This window comes from Salminus brasiliensis, chromosome 21 (genome assembly GCF_030463535.1).
Source record: "Salminus brasiliensis chromosome 21, fSalBra1.hap2, whole genome shotgun sequence".
NCBI classification, from domain to species: Eukaryota; Metazoa; Chordata; class Actinopteri; order Characiformes; family Bryconidae; genus Salminus; species Salminus brasiliensis.
The window spans coordinates 31851642-31874891 of NC_132898.1; the positions used below are offsets into that span (position 1 = coordinate 31851642).

General features: G+C 44.7%; 1 protein-coding gene across 1 annotated transcript in view; it reads left to right on the forward strand.

The window, feature by feature from the left end:
- Window positions 1-23250, forward strand: part of mdfi (MyoD family inhibitor) — a 52712-nt gene that overhangs the window by 23209 nt on the left and 6253 nt on the right. The window contains exon 2 of the mRNA XM_072666130.1: window positions 4205-4348. Within this exon, the coding sequence (XP_072522231.1) occupies window positions 4205-4348 (144 nt within the window). The remainder of the gene's footprint in view (window positions 1-4204; window positions 4349-23250) is intronic.

The following is a 23250-nucleotide window of genomic DNA, read 5'->3' on the forward strand; positions in this document are numbered from 1 at the left end:
TGAAGAAGCCCCAAAGGTTCCTCGAGGATCTTCTACTTCTAGCAGTGCAGGACCTCCCGACTGGGCTGACTCCGACTGGGCACACACGCAAGCTTTAGCTCGCCAGGTTCAGGATTAGCTTTAGCTTTCCAGGTTGCTTTGTGATTGGTCAGGGGTATGCTGACATAAACGGAACCCAGGAGAGCAGTACTTTGGGTTTATGGGTTTTTGGTCTGTTCCAACCTGTCATAGCCTTCATATCCGCCACATCTCCATCGTTCAGTCCTTGGTGCCTTTTGATTCCCCAGCTCTGCTGTCCGTCATCGGCTGCTGCCAGATGTGCACTGGGCACCAGCTGAACACCATTACACTGAATCAGCATGCAGATACACTGAGGAAATGCAGCCCTTTAGCTCGGTGTAAACCCAGGGCTTGCACACCAGCAGCTCCACAAGCTTGCTGGGAATGTTCTGCTGGTGCTCTGACATGCTGGGAGTTGTAGCCGAGCTCTGTTTGTAGTTATGGCTACTGAGCACGAAAGAAGTTTCTAGGGGTCACTGAGGTATGAGCTAAGTCTCGGACAATCCGGCTGTTGTCGAAGGCCTGCTGGAGGAAATGGGTGCGGGGGGGGGGTTCTCTCATCATAAGTTGTCTTGGTAACGAGCCGTGTAAGTCTGCTGAAAGGTGAAAATGGCTTGAGGAAGAAGAAGAAGAAGAAGAAAATGGGGGGAGGGGGCGCGAGGGGTGGTAGCTCATGGTGCCTGGCTGGCTATCATGCTGTCATCAGCTTCGTCTGTCTGCTCCTCATTCCTCTCGAACCTCAACCAGTGGCTTTTTGACTCTCTCACACTCTCTCACTCAACTCTTACACAGAGTCCAATAGTTGCTGTTATACAACCGGGACGTCCCGATCGGATCCAGTGGATTATGATTGTGGCGATCCAGGCATATTTGAATGGATCGGATATTGGCTATTTTAATCCCAGGCCAGTTCTGAGGCTTTGTTTTAATCATAGTGACGCATGAATCATGAAAAGTCAGCTCCTTCAGATTGATTCATTCAGCAGTGACTCACTGACCTGAGCTAAACACACACACACACACTAGGACAAAGCTACTAAGCACAACAATATTGAACAACTGGAGGTCACAGAAAATCTCCAAAAGCAATCTCAAAAATAGGAGGGAAACATTCAACCAAGTAAAATATTCCAGGTCATTTTGGAGCATTTCTATTGGTCCATTAATGGTAGGGTGGGGGTGTTGGTTTATAGGTGTGGGGTTCGATAGGGGGTGGTGGGGTACAGGTGCGGATGTGGCTCATTGTCCCTCTCTCTGGCGGTGACCTACTGCTACATAGAGACCTCATCGCTCTCACAGTGACTCAGTTAGGATCACACTCTCTCTCTCTCTCTCTCTCTCTCTCTCTCTCTCTCTCTCTCTCTCTCTCTCTCTCTCTCGCTCTCCGTTACCTTCTCTCTCTCTCTCAACTTTCTCTTTTTTAAACTCTCTCTCTCTCTCTCTTCCTCTTCTCTTTTTCTCAGCCCACTCCCAAATCTCTCTCCCTTTCTCAAATCTCTCCCTCCCTCTCTCTCTCTCTCTCTCTCTCTCTCTCTCTCTCTCTCTCTCTCTCTCTCTCTCCCCGTTACCTTCACTCTCTCTCAACTTTCTCTTTTTTAAACTCTCTCTCTCTCTATCCATCCATCTCTCTCTCTTCCTCTCTTCCTCCCTCTTTCACCCTCTTCTCTTTTTCTCAGCCCACTCCCAAATCTCTCTCCCTCTTTCTCAGATCTCTCCCTCTCTGTCTCACCTTCTCGCTCTCTCCCTCTCTCTCTGACCCCTCTCCTGTGGTGCTACTGGCGCTTAAGGAAAGAAGGAAAAAAAGCTCTTCCTGTCCTCGACCTCGAGAAAGCTTAAAGGCCGAGGTAAAAAAAAAGAAAAAAGAAACAAACGCCCCAAAAAGATCCTTCACCCAGAAAAGACAGGAGGAAAAACGAGGGCTGCCAAGAGCCGGGGAAGAAAAACAGGAGACGGCGAGCGAGAGAGTGGCTAAAGCAAATAAACAGAGGGGAGAGCAGCGGCGTTCCAAAGGGGGATGCAGTGTGTTTATCAGACAGCAAATAAAGCCCAGCTGCCTTCCATTTATACACACACACACAGAGAGAGAGAGAGAGAGAGAGAGAGAGAGAGAGAGAGGTCAGTGAGTGAAGTGCAACTTAACATCTCTCTAATCGTTCCTCCTCTGCTCTCCTCTTACCTCTCCTCACAGTTTCACCGTTCCTCCTCCTCCTTTTTCTACCCTCTCATCGTTTCTCCTCCTCCTCCAGCTTCTTTCTTTCTGTTTTTCTCTCATCTCTTTGTTTTGGCCTCTTCAGTCGTCTCATCTATGACAACACTCTTAAAAAATAACAGTACTTCAAAGGGTTTTATTTCTTCTATGAGCGAGACTGTAGAAGAACCACTTTTCACTCACATAACCCTTTGAAGCACCTTTATTTATTTATTTATTTATTTATTTATTTTCTCACAATCTGCCAATTAACCCACCCATTCGTAAACCCCTAGCGTGCAATTTTCCAGACACTAGAAGGGTAAAGACTGACAGGTCAAGAACCAGGTCCCCAGCTCCAGCTAACAGACGGCCAGTTGTGCTCCCTCAGACTCCGGCTGCTGATGGCAAAGTGGCTTGGCCCGGGATTCGAACTCACGACCCCAGTATGACCATACTGGAGTTTAGGAATAGACCAATGGAAAGGTATGCTGTGGAGAAGCTCCACGTGTGCCTAATGTCTCCATGCCCTGGAGGGGTCTTAAGCCCCCCCCCCCCAGAATTGAGCTGTGGAGCAGTGGAACTGTGTTCTCTGGAATGATGGTGTGATGATGATCCATCCAGTACTGTAGTGAATGAAGTTTGAGGGGGGTGGTGCTCTTATGTATGTCTCAATACAGTCAGATCCTCACAGCAATGTTCCAACTTCTAGTGTAAAGCTCTTTTAAGTCTCTCTCTCTTGCGCGCACACACACACTCTCTCTTTGTCTCTCGGGCTCTCGGCTTTGAAGTCTGCCCGGCTTGGCCTCTCTCAGACATCCCTGTGTAATTACCGGCCCGCATAATGAGACCACTTGGCTCCATCGTTTGTGTATAAAACACACGCACGCCCACACACACACACACACACACACACACACGCTGTGCCATGCATGAACGCTGCTTTGAAGATACACAAACACAGTGCACTTTCTCCTACACAGTGCACACACACACACACACACACACACGTTTAAGCACGTATCCTTGTCCTACAAAGTGATGATTTTGCAGAAATCCAGATACCAGAGCAGATGCTGGTTCTACAGTACAGAGGCGATGCCCATCTAACACACTACATGGACAAAAGTATTGGGACACCTGCTTATTCATAGTTTTTTCCCCTGAAATCAAGGATATTAAAAAGTGCAAAGAAGTTTGATTGCATTTAGGAATAAGAGCATAAGTCATGATATTGGAGGATCACCACCCCGCCTCCTCATCCCCAACTCTTCCCAAAAGTACTGGATGGAGCTCCACCATCCATCATTCCAGAGAACACAGTTCTTCCACTGCTCCACAGCTCAATGCTGGGGGGCTTTACACCCCTCTACTAGCCCACGCCTGGCATTATTAGGCAGCATGGTGTCATGATGTTGATCTGCTCCAGAGAGTCCTATTCTATTGGCAGTACTTATTCTCTACAGGGACTAGATAAGCTGTATGTGTGCATTTGCACATCTGCGCCAGCAATAGGTACAGTTTAAAGTAGCTAAATGCATTCATTAGAATGGGTGTCAACAAACATTTGAACATATAGTGTGTGTGTGTGTGTGTGTGTGTGTACATGGTTTCACAGCTCTAGAGTGGTGTGACTGTCTAAGTGCCAGCTTCTCTAGTCAAGAGACAGGACATCACCAGTCCGACTATCGTCTACACCACAGCCCTACATGGTCAGATGTCTGAGAATAGGAAGGTCTTCTCCTATGTGATGGGGGGCGCTCTAACTTGCATATGGGAATAAACAATAAACAAACTGAGGAGGCGGAGCCACAGACTGAACATCCTAATACACATATTAATCAGTTTCATCTGCATTTACTAATGTTATTGATGCTCAGCTAAAACAACAGCTGATTCCAGAACCGTGTGTGTGTGTGTGTGTGTGTGTGTGTGTGTGTGTGTTTTTACTCTCAGATGGAGATGGAAGCAGGGACACCGCAGCACCGGAGCCTCCCACGCTCCTCACCGCTGAGAAAACATCCAGTCCAGACAACGGCAACAACAACAACAGTCTGTCCCAGCCGGACTTCAGCAGCACCCCCAGCAAAAGCATAACATGTAAGTTCAGTGGCCGGTTCTGCAGGACTACACTACCCAGAATTCCTCTCACACAGGCCTTTACACACCAGTACTGGCCCACCTGTTTGGCTGCAAGTTACTTCGGTTTGTCTGGGGAAGTGTCTGGATTTCACACTATAAGGGACAAAAGTATTGGGACACCTGCTCATTCATTGTTTCTTCTGAAATCAAGGGAGTTTATCCTGCTTTTGTCGGAGTAACTGTCTCTACTGTCCAACTAGATTTTGGAGAAGCATTGCTGTGAGGATTTGATTGCATGCAGCTACAAAATTGTATTGGTGAGGTCAAAACGTTGGATGATCTGCTCAGTATTTAAATTCTCTTTCTTTTATTTAGTCTCAGACTGCTGATTTGGGCTTGTGGTGTAATGATGGCATACCTTTAACACTGGAATTTATATGATGCTGTGTTTTCTCTCTGGGGCACTGAGAGCGTGCCATGACTGCACGGTGCTGTTGTTGTAGACTCTATTATTACGAAGTGAGACGGTATTTTGTGCATGAGTGTGTGCGAGGATGTGTGTGTTGATGGAGGCTGGGTGGGATTAAGGCCTGCTGTAGACTGTGACTAAGCATTCTGAATAAAGGGTGGATAGAAGGCAAGGTTTTGCTACTGAGTCATAGACCTACTGCTGGTGCCGACCAACACACACACACCTACTTTCAGGAATTAGGTTAGGATGCAAACACAGTATAAATATGAACACACACTGACGAACATTGTTTATTGAGAGGAATGGCCTTGACCGTGCAAATGTGTGTCAGACTAGACTATTGTGTGTGTGTGTGTGTGTGTGTGTGTGTGTATAATATATATATTGTATGTGTGTGTATATATATGTATGTATGTATGTATGTATAAGTACCTGTATAGGTTATGTTTGTTGTCATGTAGCCTTTCGACTGCCACTTTTCGGTAAATTGTTCTACCAGCTTGTGTGGAGTCAGAACCTTTTAGTCGGAGCTGATTTTGTGGATCAGCCCCATTTATTCTCCACACACTCGCACTGCATGTCATTCAGCTTGTGATCTATTGCACAGATGCATATCCATGGCATGTACATGTGTGTCAGCCACCCAAAAACAAACAGAGCAAAATCATCAGGCTCTTACTCCCACTCAGACTGAGCCCTGGCCAGAAGCCACAGCACAGTCTTGACTCGTCGCCGGGATCGTGTTCAGAGCCCTGTCTGCAGCCGCAGAGCCGTCCAAACTTCACCTTTTATTTTCTCACGTTAAAAAAAACGATGTCCGAGTGTTTCTGGTGGTAACCGCTGCTGTTAGGACGTTGCCCTGACAACAGCTCTAGGTAAGTTATGGTGTTGCGCTGTTGGCAGTCAGCTATGATCACGCTCTCGCCTCTCACATGAGAACACCGTATTGTTCACGCTGAGTGTGCTGTGTTTGCATTTCGCTGCGGACTATAACCTGCGTTTATGTACGTTTCATTTGCCGTTCATTTGTTCGGCTGGATTCGGACCAAAGACGTTCGGGTTTAGCTCTTCAGACTCAGGAGAGGACTTGCAGGCCTCTGGTCCATTCAAGGCTCATAAGTCAGAGAGTTCACTGGAGCTCAGAGTGATGGCGTGCAACATTTTGGATTGCTTACAAGACATGCAAACAGACAAGCTTCCCTTAATTCAGTAATACTCCGAGACGGGAAATTAGTCATCTCTCTGCAGTGGCTCGATTGGTCCACTGAGGATTTCAGTTTCTGTCCTGAAGTTTTAGTTTGAAGTATTTGTGCTTCATTTTTTAATTGTCATTAAGTAATGAATTTTTTTAAACTATTATAATAATTACATAAAATATATAACTGTCATTTTTAATTATTAGATATTATGTTAATATAAAAAAAAACAAATGCCAATTTTTGAAGTACCTTTTTATTATAAAATTATTAAAATTATATATAAATGTCTTATTTACATCAATAAATATTGATCAATCTTTTGGGTTTGACGAACCCAATATCCATTTTTCGAATTAATATTTGTGCAGAAATATGATTCAATCTGCAGTGTCTGGGCCTTCAATTGCATCTCATCACAAGACCATACGTGCCTCGCACATGGAGTTACGGGCTGTGAAGAAGGGTTGAGAAACTTCTCAAAATCCTCTGCCTCTCACCTGGCATTAGGCAGCATGGTGCCAATAGGTTCATATAGGTGGATCTGCTCCAGAGAGATAGTCCTATTCTATTGGCAATACTTCTCTACAGGGACTAGACAAGCTGTGGCTGTGCATTTGCGCATATGTGTCAGCATTGGCTGCAAAGAGCTGAATTTATTCATTAGAAGAGGGTGTCCACAAACATTTGGACATGTAGTGTATTTTAAAAAGAGCAAAAGAGCGATATTTGTGTGGTTTTATGAATCAGGGCCCACCAATGCACTTCTGTCTGTGTGTGTGTGTGTGTGTGTGTGTGTTCAGTCCGTGCCCTGACTGCATGTGTGGTTGGTGAGGTCATGTTGTGGCTGTCCAGTCACAGCTTGTGTGCTGACACACTGCAGACCCCAGCTACTGATTATTTACTTACTCATGTGAGGCTCTGGTGTGGCAGTAATGACCAACACATGCAGACTGGACGCTCAAAAAGCTGCTGTTTCCTTTAGCACCTCCAGACCGGACCTGCACCGGCTGTCTGCGGGACCAGCCGCGGTGCAGTTGGCTTGGAAACCGAGTTTGGCCGCAAACAACAGAACGCGTGGTGGTTCTAAGTGTCATGCTACGGCCTCTTAGAAGATCTGGCTCCATAGGGGAGCGTGAGGCCCCACAGCGGTTCATTCAGACGAGCTATGCTCTGCTAGGCCAGCGTTTAATAAGGCAGTTTGAGGGAGAGGCGTGTGGAATGTGATTGGGCCCAGAAGGCTAGAGGTGGGGTGGAGGAGTGTGTGTGTGTGTGTGTGTGTGTGTGTGTGTGTGTGTGTGTGTGTGTGTGTGTGTGTGTGTGTGGTGGGGGGGGGGGCAAGGGAAGAGAGGTAGAAGGAGCGAGCTGATAACAAGGCGCCTGCTCTCTTCCTAATGGTGCCAGTCTCTCCTCTCCCTCTTCTCCACTGGTTCTGCTTGGAGGACATCCACGGCCACCCACCGAAACCCAATAACATTGCCTCCAACGTCTCCATCTATCAGCTTGTCTTCAAGAGTCCCACGGTGCTCAGAATAAGAGCCTGCCATATTAGTAGCAGCATAAACCCACACTGCAGGGAAGGCTGTGGAGGACCCTCATGGCCTTCTTGGTCTTCAGAGAAGGTCTTGTGATTCCTGGGACCTATATATATATATATATATATATAAAAGGGTAAATTCTTGAAACACCAAAGGAAAAATTATCCAATCAGAACTTTTTTTTTTAAGGTCGCTTGTCAATTTTTAATTTTATAAACACCTGGATAGGTTTTTGTCTGTTGTCATGTAGCCTTACTAATAGCAATTTTTGGTAAGGTGTTCTACCAGCTTCTGTGGAGTTTGTGCCCAACGAAACCCAATAATGTTGCCTCCAATGGGAGGATACACTCAATGGGGCGGGGCTATCAGCTTGTCTTCAGAAGAGCCTGCCATATTAGTAGCAGCGTAAACCTACACTGCAGTGAAAGCTGTGAAGGACCCTCATGGCCTTCTTGGTCTTCAGAGAGGGTCTTGCAATTCCTGGGTCCTGGGTTAACGTGGTTAAATTCTTGAAACACCAAAGAAAAAATTATCCAATCAGAACTGATTTTTTAGTATCAGCCAAACTAGCACTCCCATTGATTTAGTCCTTCAAGAGCTGGGCTGAATTAGAAAGTGTCTAATCACACTGTGATTTCCAGCGGATGAAACCAATTTTCATCTTTAATTTACAACTTAAAATGTTCATTTGGACCATAGCTGAATGCTAACTGAAATTATTGTAGATTATTTTTTTCCCCTCCACTTCTCAATTTTTTTCAATTACAGCCCACAACAATAGTCGGTAGATTCACCACTGAGTAAAGGTAGTTTAACTTCAATCAAATAATGTAAATTAAGCAAAAGTAAAAGTATTGCAGCAGAAATGAAGAACTGCCAGTAGAAAAAGAATGTGAAATGAACTTCAGTACTGAGCGAGTTTTAGTATTTGGATCAGTTAGAAAAGAAATGGAGGTTTGACACTATTCGTCTTTTATTAATCGGTAGACTCCATAATAAAAATGCTAACGCTTGAAATTAAGAAGTGTGACACCAAACATTAAAGCAGTCCAGGAGCCGAACCAGCATGAGAACTAAAATTAAAAAGAATAATTAAAAAAGAAAATAAAACAAATCCTCAGAAATTATTTGAAAGTAGACCAATAATTATCCATTTAGCGCAATTAGTACATGGAATGGAGTAAATTGAAATATTACTATGAAATATTACGCATATGTTATGTAAGCGAAACGTCTCATTTTTATTACTATAGTTTTGCTATCACTGGCCAACCCAAATACTGAGAATGGAAATGATCAGTTCAATAGCGATAATACTTAGCAAAGCTTATTGCTTTATACAAAGTTCGGTTCAAACAAGAGCTCAAACTTTGATCACTGCTCAGCCAATCAGACTTAAGAATTATGTGTTTATAACTATTACATTACATTTATTTACATTTATGGCATCAGCATTTAGCTGATGCTCTTATCCAGAGTGACCTACAAGGTTACAGAGGTGGACCAATGTAGTGTTGGGAGTCTTGTCAAAGGACTCTTATTGGTGTAGCACAGCACAGACACCCAGACTGGGAATCGAACCCCAGTCTCCGACTGGTGGTACCTCACTGGTGGGTAGTGGTGTTATGTGTTGCGCCACACCGACCACCCTTTATTGCCAGTGCACAGCAGTACTATGAAATATTTGACCTATTTGTGGCAGTGAACACACACACACACACACACACACACACACACACACACATACACTAGTGAAATGGGGCAGTAAGAACACACCTGGGTGGCCACCTCATCACCTGGGGAAAAGTTGGGAGTTAGGTGCTTTGGTCAAGGCCACCTCTTCACTTCCCTACCAGTCCAGGGGAGTGAACCGGTGACCTTCCAGTGGCCCACCCTTAGGCCACAGCGGCCCACCCTTAGGCCACAACTGCACAATTTCTCAGTGATAAATGAGATTACATAACAGCATGCACAAGACATTCAATTGCCACCCCCCTTACTCCTCGCCCCAGCAGGACTGTCCGGTCCTGTCTGGTTTCCCGTGCCAATAGCTCTATGATATGCGTCTGCTCACAGCTCATAAAACATTGAACGCCATTGCATCATCGGCTTTACAGGGAGCGCCTTCCTTTATAGACCCATTCAGTCTGTGAGCTGAGCACTTGCTCATTAGCGACGTCAGTCTCACGAGTGAGTCGCTTCTTTGGAACTTATCCTTCTGAATTCTTGAATCCAGCATGTTTGCAGCACATATGCAACATTTACACCAGTGATGAAGATCGAACACGTCCAAAATTCCAATTATAATCCTTCAGGATTGATCCCTTGGAAATAAACGGAGAAGTACTGTCAATAGAATCAGTCATTGGGTAGAGGGGTATAAAGTCCCCCCCCAGTATTGAGCTGTTGTGGAGCAGTCGAACTGTGTTCTCTGGAAGGATGGATGGTTTCGGGATGAGTGGGGGATAAGGTGGGGATCAGGTGATTATCCAACATTATGAGATCCTGACATCACTTATGAACTTATGTCACTGAATGCAATCAAATCCTCACAGCAATGCATCTCCAAAATTTAGTAGAAAGCCTTCTTCCCTGGACAGTAAAGACCGTTACTCCAACAAAAGCAGGATCAACTCTCTTAATATCCCTGATTTTAGAAGAAACAGTGAATTTAGCAGGTCTCCATATACTTCTGTCCACATAGTGCAGATAACCGATTTGCTCCCTTGCTTACTGTTATGTGGAAAAAACAGAGGGCAAGTTGAACTTCACTTGGATTAACAGAGTGAATCATCGAATCATACTTTTGATTCATTGAGACGGACAGCTTGAAAGATTCGGTTCACTCAGCTGAATCAATTGTCCTATCGCTATTGCTCATTCTTGGGGCCTTTTGGGTGTGCAGCTCTTTAGTTATGCAACAGGTAGGATAATTTTAGAGACAGGGTCAGCTATGAGGTCAGGTCTTTGACTGTGGAGTGGACGACATGCTGAGGCACTGAGGTCAGATCACATTCCACATGGGCCAGATGCTCGAGCCCGGAGTGATGATGTCATGGGGTTGGATGTCTGGGCAAGGCGCCTTCGACGGGCCGTCTGAGAACAAAGTCCAGGAAAGGCTGTTGCAGTGCTTTGTTGAGGGATAGAGAGCGAGCAAGAGAGAGAGCAAGTAGCATCACAGCGGTGTTCGTACCACCCATCATGGGATTAGTGCTTAGACCCAGACTGAACATCTAGTGCATGGACAAAAGTACTGGGAAACCTGCTCATTCATCGTTTCTTCTGAAATCAAGGCTATTAAAAAGAGCTGATCATGCTTTTGTTGGAGTAACTGTCTCTACTGTCCAGGGCAGAAGGCTTTCTACTAGATTTTGGAGATGCACTGCTGTGAGGATTTGATTGCATTCAGCAAGAAGAATGCTGGATAATCACCACCAGAGTTCATCCCTACTTCCCCAACTCTTCCCAAAAGTACTGGATGGAGCTCCTCCACCATCGTTCCAGAGAACACCGTTCTTCCACTGCTTCACAGCTCAATGCTGGGGGGCTTTATAAACCCCCTTCTAGCCCACGCCTGGCATTAGGCAGCATGGTGCCAATAGGTTCATGTTTACAATTAAAGTGCCAATTACCATTTTGCTCCAGAGAGTCATATTCTGTTGGGAAAACTTCTCTAGCTGAATGCATTCATTAAAAGGGGTGTCCACAAACATTTGGACATATAGTGCATCAAGGTTAACAGAATGAGGCTGAATGCAATCTTCACACCAATGTTCCTCTATCTAGTGCAAGGCCTTCCCAGAAACCTTACTGCAGCAAAGTTTCTATTAATAGCTGCTCCAAGTAGTCCTAATCAATTGGCAGTACGTCTCTACAGGGACTAGGCAAGCTATGTCTAAGTGTGTGTGTGTGTGTGTGTGTGTGTGTGTGTGTGTGTGTGTGTGTGCATTTGCACATCTGTGTCAGCAACAGGTGCAACTTAAAGTAGCTGAATGCATTAATTAAGAGGGGTGTCCACAAACATTTGGACATGCCCCAGAGTAAATGCACCGCTCGCACTAAAAGTGGCGAGGCCAGGGCGCCATGCTGCAGTGACGAAGCGAAAGTAGACTTTCAGAGGCTCGTCTTTGTTCTGACCTCATAAAAGCTCACATCTGCATGTGCGGTTTCTGTTTACTCGGCGTTTCCTCACTTTACTCAGGCCCTTTCCAGAAATCCTGCTGTTCTTCTGACGTAAAGGAAGTGCATACTTTCCCAACATGCATTAGGTCATCTCTAAGTTTGTCTCTCTAACCAGGAACACGGTCACTGCAGGCTGGATTTCATCACTCTGAAGTCTGGACATAGAAGACTTCATATGTAATAAAGCTGAGTAGGGATGTGACTCAGGATCGGAGGGGGGGGCTGATCCAGGCGTTTTTAATGAATCAGGTATCTGCTTTTACGGTCCCGGTCCACTTCCGTTCCTTAGGTTTGCTGTAGCAGAGTACCATCTGACGTCCTTTAGGCGCTGCTGCAAACCCCAGACAGAGTTCATCTGTGACGTTATTTCAGTGAGGAATCAAACAGAGCTTCATCTGAACTGATAAGAGTGGTGACGTTACCAGTTATCAGCTAAAACAGAAGCTAAAGCTGGTTCTAATGCTAACTCTCCATTCCACCTTAAATAGAGCTGCAGCTACAGTGAGTGCATCTCAACAGCAGAGCGGAACTGCTGCCTTATTTAAGGTGGAACGGAAAGTTCGGGGAAGAGGAAAACTTCAGCTTAGCGTTAGCTCAGAGCCTCGCTGTAAACGCTGTGACGTTTTTCTCCGAACACCCGGTTTTGGAACGACTAAGATATTTTACTCCATTTTCTCCATTCGGGAAGATCTAACGTTCCTCCATCCCGTCTTTACTCCTGAATTCCGCCTGGTTAGAACCCAAACTATGGTGGAAATGCTCTGTTCTACCAGCAGGAGAACCAGGCTCCTTTCTCTGGTTCTAAACCAGCTCTGAACGGCGCATTCAGAACCGAGGAGGAGGCTAATGCTAATGCTAATGCACACACATGCTAAGTGATCAGACTGCAGAGCTGTAAAGGAGCTGGGAGCTGAATGGTCAGGTGGGTCAGTCAGACTGGACTGTAAGATATTAAACACTAGAGTTTAAAAAGTTGCTCCAAACAAAGCAGATCAGATTAGAATTGAGTCTGATTTTAGAAACTGGTGCTAAAATCAGATTTTACTGGGGCTGAATTATTTATAGAAACACAAAATCAGATCAGATCGGATTGGTATTGGCCGATAGTGAGCCTCGTGAGACTCGTGAGACTCATGATCAGATCGGGGGTTAAAAAACCTCGATCAGGACATCCCTAATGCCGGGCCGTATTCTCGAGCCATCAGCTTGCATCGCTAATAATAGCAAAGTTGGTTATTTTCCTTTTTCCCAGAGCCGGTGTGAAGCAATTTGCTGCAGCAGTGCGGCCGCGGGGGGATTCGCCGCACTTTGCTTACATTAATTAGCTCTTCGCGCAGAAATAACCAAATTGAGAAGTTATCACCGCGATGCAAAGTCCTCAATGTTCACATCCCATTGCTTATGGGTTGCTAAAAACAGACTCCAGCAGTGAGTAAAGCTGAGCAGAATCCTCCTGATGCTCTACAGCAACACACACACACACACACACACACACACACACACACTGCTGCTGCTGCTGCGTCCACACACTGCTAAACTGATCTTCCTCAGATGTTTTAGCACTCTCCGATGATCCCGTTGGCCCGTTGCTCATCTCTTCTCCATCATCAATCACTCTCTTCTCCTGCTCGTCCCTTCTCTGGGTTCGTCTTATCTGGCTGTGTGTTGTCGGAGTGTGTATCGGACCCTTTCCCCCAGAGTTTTCCCCTTGAGCTCCACTGTCTGAACACAACCTGACCTTTAACCCCGATTCTGCAGTCTGGCTGTGTGTAAGCAGGCACGCAAGTACTGTCTTTTGTACCTACGCTGGGTCCGACTGAAAACTACGTATTGCTGCTGTCACGCACAAACATTGTATCTCCAAAACTGCAACTTAGTAGAAAAAACGTTGTAAATTTCAATGGAGGTAAATGTAAAAACAATTATTCTAAGCAAATGTGGTGCATTTCTATTGGTCGGTTCATCATGTAATTCTAACCTAATATAAAGAACAATGGTTAGATTCACATAATGTCATAAAAGAGGCGAAAAGGCACTTTTTAGGGGGGTAATTTTACAAATTTTAATTGGGTTTATAGGTTACAGAGGTTGGGGTTAGTGTTGCTGACAGGAATTGGGATAGTCCAAGATGAATCCTAGTCTAGATGGACATTTTGGGTCTATTTTCTTTGTGATATCTGTGAAATGTTTTATATATAGTTTTATATATTTAAATATTATTTTATTTATAAGGGACAGGAAAAAAAAACTTCTGGACTCAATGTTTAGAACAGTTGGAACTTTTAAATGGTACCAAAAAAAACAAAGTTATTAAATTACAGGAGCAACAATAATGCAGTTAGGGAATATTATCACTATCAAGAAACATGTATCTCCAAATCAGCAGCTTTACAGAAGAAGGCAAAAAACGTTTATTTTAATGGAATGTAAATCTTTATATAACTTTTATTCCAAGTAATTTTGGCGCATTTTTTGGTCCACTCAAACCAAAATTATCATTTTTTGGTTTTGGTTACTGAAGTTAGGGCTTGTGTTGGTGACCAGTTTAGGTTTAGTCCTAGAGGAATCCTAGTCTAAATGGACAGTTTGGGCTTATATACTTTGTAATAGTTATGTTAATCTATTTATATATATTTAAATATTATTTTTATTTATTTGGGACCGTATAGGGTGCTCGAACAGTTCTGGACAATTTATCTTGAACCATTCTTTTTTTTTTACACAATGTTTAGAACAGCTGGAACTTTTAATTGGTACCAAAAAAAAAAAAATCTGAATTATAAAGTTATAAGTTATGAAATGACCCAACAACATAATGCATTTAGGGACATCATAACTGTCGCACACAAACCCTCGACCTCCGAAATAGCAGCTTTGCAGGAGAAGAAGAAAAAAAAACAATAAAGTTTCAATGGAAGTCAATGTAAACAGATTTTAGAGTTATTTTGGAGCATTTCTATTGGTCATGATTATGAAATTTTGCCAAATAAGTATAAAGGATAAATAAACAAGGGCCAGATTCATATTATGGAGAAAAGTGGAAAACGTCAAAAAGGGAGACTGCAATGATGTGTGTAGTCCCATGTCCTGACATTGTATGAAACCTGTGTGTGTGTGTGTGTGTGTGTGTGTGTGTGTGTGTGTGTGTGTGTGTGTGGAGAAAAAAAAGGCAGAACAAAGGGCTGCGTTAAGACATTCTTCTAATAGCCAGTCAGGGATTTAGATCCTTAGCCAAGAATATGCTCATGCTCATCTCATATCATGTGATGGAATGCTTTCTCTCTTTGTCTCTCTCTCTCTCTCTCCCCTCTTACCTCCCCATCTCCAGCCTGGCTGATATTTAAGAGAACATTTATTCAATCTCAGCAGGGCTTAAAGCCCAATTCCGGACATTTCTCATTCATCCATTATCGGCGTTCAGAAGGACCCTGTCAGGGGAAATAAACTGCTTTAGAGCACAGAGAGAGAAATGCTCGCTCGTTTGATTTGCGGCTCTGAAATTCTCTGATTAGAGCGCTCATCGCTAGAGATTGTCATTGAAATGAGCCATGGCAGGAGAGGATTAAAGTCCGATTTGGACTCTCCCTCGTCATCTCGGGCCATTTTTCAGGCAGGCCACCCTTCGAAAATCTGGGCTTGAAAGCGTCATTTAGACTTTTTTTTTTTTTATCCTTCGCTACATTAGCACAGGAGGGCTTCTCTTTCACTGAATGTGGCCCATCACATTTTTCTCCCCCCTTGTTTGTGAAGTCTGGGGTTTCGGGGGGGGGTGAAGATGGGCCTTTTGTACTTCAGCTCCTGCGCTGTGTGCTCAGGTTTTCTCAACAACGGAGGACGTGGCAGTCTGTGTGAGTGACGGGGTTGCAGCTGCAGCGATCGGGGTGGTGTTTGGCTGGTAGGATGGTTAAGCTGAAGTCAATGCGTGTGTTTGTTTGTGTTGCTGAAGCAGAGAGCGCTGAGTCATTGCCCTCCGTGGCCTTGCGTCTGAGATCCATCAGCAGGGTGAGTCACTGCAGCTCGTCAGAATCATCAGAGAGGTAAATATGAGTGTTCAGAGAGGAAAAAGGACTGTAGGGTCGGTGTACGGAGCTGAGGGAGGAAACAGAGACGGGCTATTGAGGCTCACAAGTAATGGAAATGTACAGTGCCACCATAGTAGGCCTGCAAGAATCACTGCAGCTCCACAATACAGTCTGCATCGCCATATATATACATATCATGACACACTACGCTGATGTGACACACCTGAGAAAGGTAGACAGGGGTCAATAAGGGGGCACAAATGCATGTGTGGCTTTACAATCATCAGATTATAATGAGCATGTAAACAAAGTGCTAATGGCGAAACACTAATCGCTGCAGGATACAAATAATAGATCACTAGAGCTAAAACTAACTATGGGTGCATCCCAACGGCGAACGAATTAGTAGTAATAAGCAGCTTGACAAGACAAAACAACCATGTTCACCATTAGTGTTGGACACGGGTGGAATTTGGCCTCCGCCTTTATCCCTTTATCCCTTGCTCAAGGGCCCAGCAGTGGCAGCTTGCGATTCACCGATGCTGAGCGAACGCTCTACCACTGTAGCCCAGCAGTTTGTAGGAGTGTGTAGGGCTGGGCGATATGGTACAAATACTATATCACGATATCACGTGATGGATCACGTCTCAGCAGATTCTTATAAACTACTATTCAGATCCTCTCCTGTACTGAATACAGTGACTTTTACTCAACATCTGCTGCTCATCATCTAATTAACCCTTCAGTCTAATCACACTGTTAGTAATGAATCCTGCAGCTGATCAGTGTTTATTAAGCACTAACAGACTCCTCCATATGATTAGAAAAGCTTACTGTTATCACCATAACAAAATGTATCACGATACAATAAAATATCGTCACATTGCCCAGCTGTGACGGTTACCTTGCCGTACTTGGGACCGCAGAATCGCTCATTGGGAGGGCCTAATGACGTAGGGATCCGCTGACTGGCTCCATATTTGCGTCCCCTTTGTGCCACGAGATCCTGGGTCCGATTATTTCTGGTACGGAAAATGGCTGAGACCGTATCTAATAAGTACTCTGTTAAAGGTTTAAGGTCCTTGAGGAACGTTTGGAGGTTCTTCAGTGGCGAAACCACAGCATTCGGCAACTTCTGGTTGCACCCATTGCTGACCCAAGCATAGACACACAGCTAATCCAGCCCCTTTAGAGAAGAAGTTCTGTCAATAGAATAGGACTCTGTAGCAGATAAACCTCATGAACCTATTAGCACCATGCTGCCTAATGCCAGGCGTGGGCTATAGATGGGTATAAAGCCCCCCAGCATTGAGGAGCTGTGAAGCAGTGGAAGAACTGTGTTCTCTGGAATGATGGTGGTGGAGCTCCATCCAGTACTTTTAGGATGAGCTGAGGATGATGAGGTTGGTTGGTGATCATCATCCCACATCCTGACAGTAATGCTCTTGACGCCGAATGCAATCAAATCCTCACATCTTCACATGTGTGGCCATATAGTTAGTGTATAATGTCTCTGCTATGCCTCAGCCCTGTAATTACTGACTCCTCTGAGCTTACCTGGTGGAGCTCCATCCAGTACTTTTAGGATGAGCTGAGGATGATGAGGTTGGTTGGTGATCATCATCCCACATCCTGACAGTAATGCTCTTGACGCCGAATGCAATCAAATCCTCACATCTTCACATGTGTGGCCATATAGTTAGTGTATAATGTCTCTGCTATGCCTCAGCCCTGTAATTACTGACTCCTCTGAGCTTGTGAAGAGACGACCATATCCACGTCCTAAACTAGGTCTGCAGAGAAGAGCCGCTGGTTCCTTGGCTGTGTTTGCACTCGTTAATGAACCACACTTGAACTCACAGTTAGACCAAATCTACCAGGCCTGAACACACCCTTCTAAGAAGGCCTTGTTCAGCTGAAGGTTGTAGATCATGTCCATTTATGGCGGCGTAACCCAGCACTGTGACGTGAACGGATCAGACTTGATCAGACTTGATATAACCGATAGCTTATAGTCTGTCCATTAAAATAAGCCTGAATCGGCTGATCCGATTTGTGGATTGCTACTGATTGCACGCAATGGCTGTGATCCAAAGGGAACACTGAGAAGGGTGGATTACAAGGTCTTTCTCCATGCACCCCATCTCAGGTTGACCTTCAGTTGTGAGGAACCCAAACGGGAAATTAGATTCTGATGAATCTGGGCAGTGGATAAGCCTGAACCTGAACAAACTGGATGTGAACAGTCAGGTCGAGGCAAATATTTCTAGCTCTTGTGAGTGTGTCTTCGCTTGTGTGTGTGTGTGTGTGTGTGTGTGTGTGTGTGTGCTTTGGCAGGACGTGCAGTTCTGGGGTGGAGGGTTTGATGAGAAGCAGAGGTGAACAGTAGTCATCAGTGTGTGACTCATGTGGTCTTTGACTCACCTCTGTCTTTAGCCTGCTCCCTGATGCCTAATGGACAGTGCCTGAAGGCCCAGCCCTGCTGTCCCTTGTTCTTTCTCTTCCTTTCTCACCGCCGTCTACTCTCCTTTCTTTCTGCAGTCGTCTGCGGCGGCCCACTAACCCTGCTCGTGTGAAGCCCTCTGTCATTTAGGCCAGGATTTGTGTATTTTTAGCCACCTGAGGCTGATTCACTGTGTGCCTGCTTGTTCACACCCATCGAGCGATTTCTACCCGTCGAGCAAAACAGCCGGCCTGTTTATGAAGCCAGTCTGTTTTTAGGCCATTTGCTTTTGGCAGGAAGAATTGCTTCCGGCTAATGCTTCCCCTAATACACTCCCCAGTTATCTGCCATTAAACCTTACAAGTCTAGACCTATTACTGTTGCTCTGCAGTTGCCAAGGAAGGCACGGATTCAGTATTTAAATATTTTTTATGTATTAATAGTAAATATGTGACTGATTGGGGTGGAAAATGCTCAGATGCGGCTTACAACCCTGTTTACCACCCTGTTATTTCTTCTTAGAATGAAAAACACTGGTTTCCCTTTCATGGTGGGTTTGTGGAGGGGAAAAAAATTATATGCTTAGTAAAGCTTATTAAGATATGCAATATTGTCATATTGCGCACCTCTACTTCCTTTCTATCTATCTGTCTTTAGCTCTATATATATATATATATATATATATATATATATATATATATATATATATATATATATATATATATATATATATATATATGGATATATAGAGCTAGATCGGTCTGTAAGTCTGTCTAAATACCTATATACAATCACTCCTTTTAATAAGTGATTTCAGAAAGAGGCATTTTTGATCTACAACTAATCGACCATCATACGTATCTGACCTCACTGATGCTCTAATGGCAGAATGCTATCAAACCTTCAGAGCCATGTTCTGAAATCCAGTGTATGATGATGGTGGATGAGTTGAGGCTGTTACTGCAGCTGAAGGGTAGAACACACTCCCGATTCTTACCCTTGATTTCAGGAGATGTCTACAAACTTTTGGACATAGTGTGTGTATCGATGCTTTGCTGGCTGGTACGCTGGAGTCACACGCTGCATAATTGGCAGTGGACAGTAGGTGGACAGCTTGTCTCTTCTGATATACATCGACCCACGGATGGACAAAGACTTCTTTCTCTTTCTCCCAGTTCACCCTGGCCTGTGGCTGCAGTGGTTTCTTGTGTGTGTGTGTGTGTGTGTGTGTGTGTGTGTGTGTGTGTGTGTGTGTGTGTGTGTGTGTTTGTGAGTTGGCACTGAGGCAGTTTCTCAGTGTTACATTCTGCCCTCTGGCTCTGAGCACAGACAGCCCCGACTCCTCCCGCCACATGCCCAGGAGACTGACTGACGCTGCCTGTTTACTGCCCACACACATACACACACACACACACTCATGCACACATGTATAAACACACACACATGCACACATGCACAACCACATCCCCCCTGTGTAAGATGCCACAGCAGAAAAGTGCCCGCTGCTATCATCGTTTAAGGTTCGTTATCTGTCATTATCTTGAGTGAGCCCATAACAGTGGTGCCAGGCGATGCCCAGAGATGGATGTTTTATGTGTTTACAGGCTTGAGTGAGTATTTTTAGTTGGGCTGAGGCTAAAAACACGAGCCCTACACATACAGCACTTCAGTGCACCTTGGGTAAAGGCTGAAATGGGCCAATAGACAGAGGCAGTGTTAGAATGTGAGCTAAAAAAGTGCTCCGGGGGTAAGAGTATAAGCAGTGGGTGGTGCTGTTTGTGTGTGTGTGTGTGTGTGTGTGTGTGTGTGTGTGTGTGTGTGTGTGTGTGTGTGTGTGTGTGTGTGTTTGGAGGAGGAGGGGGGGTGCTTCAGTTAAAAATAAAAATGCACTGTGGTTTCTCTAAGACTGGTTCTTGTTAGTGTACAAAGCCAGAACTGTGCTACTCTAATTCCCATCAGAATGGAGGAAAAAAAGGCAGAGAACAGTAGAGCAGGACACTGCTCAGGTCAGCAGAACCTTTACTGCCTCTGAAATCCAGGTTTTATAGAGCGTTTGTCCCTCCTTTCCTCCAGAACTAGCTTCTATGCTTCTGGAATAGATTGCAGTAAGAACTTGATGTACACAACATGTCCACATATTTCTGGACACCCCTTTTAAATGCAATCAAATCCTCATTGCTGACACAGTTCGACACAGCAAATGCACACACAGCTTGTCTAGGCCCTGTAGAGAAGACGTACTGCCAATAGAATAGGACTCCCTGGAGCAGATCAATGCCTAATGCTGCCTAATGCCAGGCGTGGGCTAGAGGGGTATAAAGCCCCCCAGCATTGAGCTGTGGAGCAGGGGAACATCCAGTGTTCTCTGGAATGATGAGCTGGTGCTTTTGGGATGAGTTTGGGAATGATGAGGTGGGTTAGTGATCATCCAACGTCTCTAACAACGCTCTTGTTTGCTGAATGCAATCAAATCCTCACAGCAATGTCCCTCCAAAATCTAGTAGAAAGTCTTCTTCCCTGGATAGTAGAGTTTACAGTTACTCCAACAAAAGCAGGATCACCTCTTTTTAATAGCCTTGATTTCAGAAGAAACGGTGAATGATAGCAGGTGTCCCAATACTTTTGTCCATATAGTAAAGGTGAGGTCAGGTCCTGATGTTAATAAAGGTATTCGATGGAGCTCTACCACTACTCCAGAGACGACTCTCCAGTGGGGGTCTACTGCTCCACAGTCCAGGGGAGATTTCTACTAGATTTTGGAGGAACATTGCTGTGAGGATTTGATTGCATTCAGCATTAACAGCGTTAGTGAGGTCAGGATGTTGGATTATGACCACCAACCCACCTACTTACCCATCATCCCTACCTCATCTGAAAAGTATTGGATGGAGCACAGCTCTCAATGCTGGGGGGCTTTATACCCCTCTAGCCCACCCCCTGGCATTAGGCAGTGGCATGGTGCCAATAGGGTCATGATGTTTATTATCTGCTCCTGCAGAGAGTCCTATTCCATTGGCAGTCTTTCGCAACAGGGACTAGACCAGGTGTGTGTGCATTTGCACATCTATGTCAGCAATGGGTGCACCCTAAAGTAGCTGAATCAATGCATTCATTAGAAGGGGTGTCCATAAATATTTGGACTTATAGTGTACCTTGAGTTTCAGACGAGGGCAGATGTGAGAACTTGAGTTTGTGTGTGCTCGGTTTCACTCTCCAGATGTTCTCCTCCTCCTCCTCCTCCCCTTTCTCGCTCTCACTCTCTCTCTCACGCTCTCACTTTTCTCCCGCACCTTCTTTTTTGGTTTCCTCGAGGAAAGCCGATGCTTACAGTACACCTGGCAAACGCATACATTAGAGCTGTAGTTTTATAGGCCAGTTCCGAACACACTGGGGGTGGGAGCCCATTACCGTTACTCAGCCCATCACCCTCTGAACATATGGACTCCATACTGACAGACGCTCTCGCCTAGGACCGAAAGACGAGGCCATGCTGCGACTGCTTTTTCAGCAGGTATAGAGAACTGACGTGCAGGGAGGTGAAGGAAAGCGCAGAATTCTCTCCTCCTAACGAAACCTTCTTCTAACAAGCCAAACATCTGGAGTGAAGGTTTGAAAAGACCGGATGAAAAAATATTCAATCACATTAGACTGCTTGTAGCGTGACCTCGGAGGCAGTCCAAGAGCAACACTCTGGCTCCTCCAGCCATGTGTCTCTTCAGCGTTTTCGTTTTTTTTTTTTTTTGTCTAATGTATGATTTTATTTTATTTATATATATATTTTAACGCGTCTCCTAGACCTTCAGGTCCTGGAGGCAGGGGAACAGAGACTTCACCCAAAGCACCATACAGGATCGCTTCCTCTGAAGCCTGCATTTCACCACCCTCACAGGGCCTTTTTTCCAGTTGACCCAAAACGCGTGCACCAAGGTCACCAAAATGTTTAGCCCCCACCGCAATAGGATGGTATTAAGTATTATCATAACAGGCTAGGAATTTTAGCATTTTAAAAAAGTCTTATTTAGCCTCCCTCTCTCTCTCTCTCTCTCTCTCTCTCTCTCTCTCTCTCTCTCTCTCTCTCTCTCTCTTTTAGGGGGAGAGGGGCTTGTTTCTGTTGGCAGGCGAGGTGTGCTTTTCACTTCGTTTTTCTTTCATCCGGTATAATTAGTATTTCTCTGCGCTCAGGAGTAAAATATACGAAGCGCTGCCAACGAGCTGCCAAGAACAACCCGCCGAGTGGTTTGTGGAGGAACACTAGAACATTTGTAGGCTGTAAACTCATGGGGAGACTCATGTCTGAACTTCAGAACCCAAACTGGGGAACCAGAGCGCTTGGCTTGAGTCTTACAGTAAATACAAAGAAAATAATAATAATAATAAAAAAAAATGACGACTCATTTTGAATCAGAATGGCGGTCCAAATCTGAGCGATGAGCCTCCTCATTGTTTTTACTGCCTAAAAAAAAAGCTCAATGCTTAAGCTCAATGTTAAGTCTTAGTACACACCAAGAAATCTGCCTACCAATCAGAATGCACCTGTTGTCAAATTCTACTGATAACCTTTAAGGCCTTACATGGCCTTGCAGCAACATCACGCAAGCTGAGGTCCTCAGACTCTGGTCTCCTGGCTGTTCCTAGGTTTAGGCTTTCCTCTATGGGTGGCAGGCTTTTTACTGTTGCAGCTAGGGATGCACCGATCCGGCTTTTTCAGTTCTGATACCGATACAGATACATAAACTTTGCGGTCGATACCCGATACTGATCCGATACCCTTGTTGAACGAATAAACCGTATACCTCCCCATGTGGGAGAGACTTACTTTACTAACTTTGTAAAACAAAATATAACATTTTGCATTCAAATTCAAAATAAAAAGTCAAACTTGAAATATATTAAAATATATAAAATGAAAATAAGTAGCTTCACTTTGTCAAACACGCAAAGAGAATCAATCTTATTTTTTTAATATTTAGTGTAATTATATAAAATCTAGAAGCTGAACTTGAGAATAAATAAGTAACTTGCTCAAACATGTAAATATTTAGTGCAGTCTCACACCAACCAATTAAA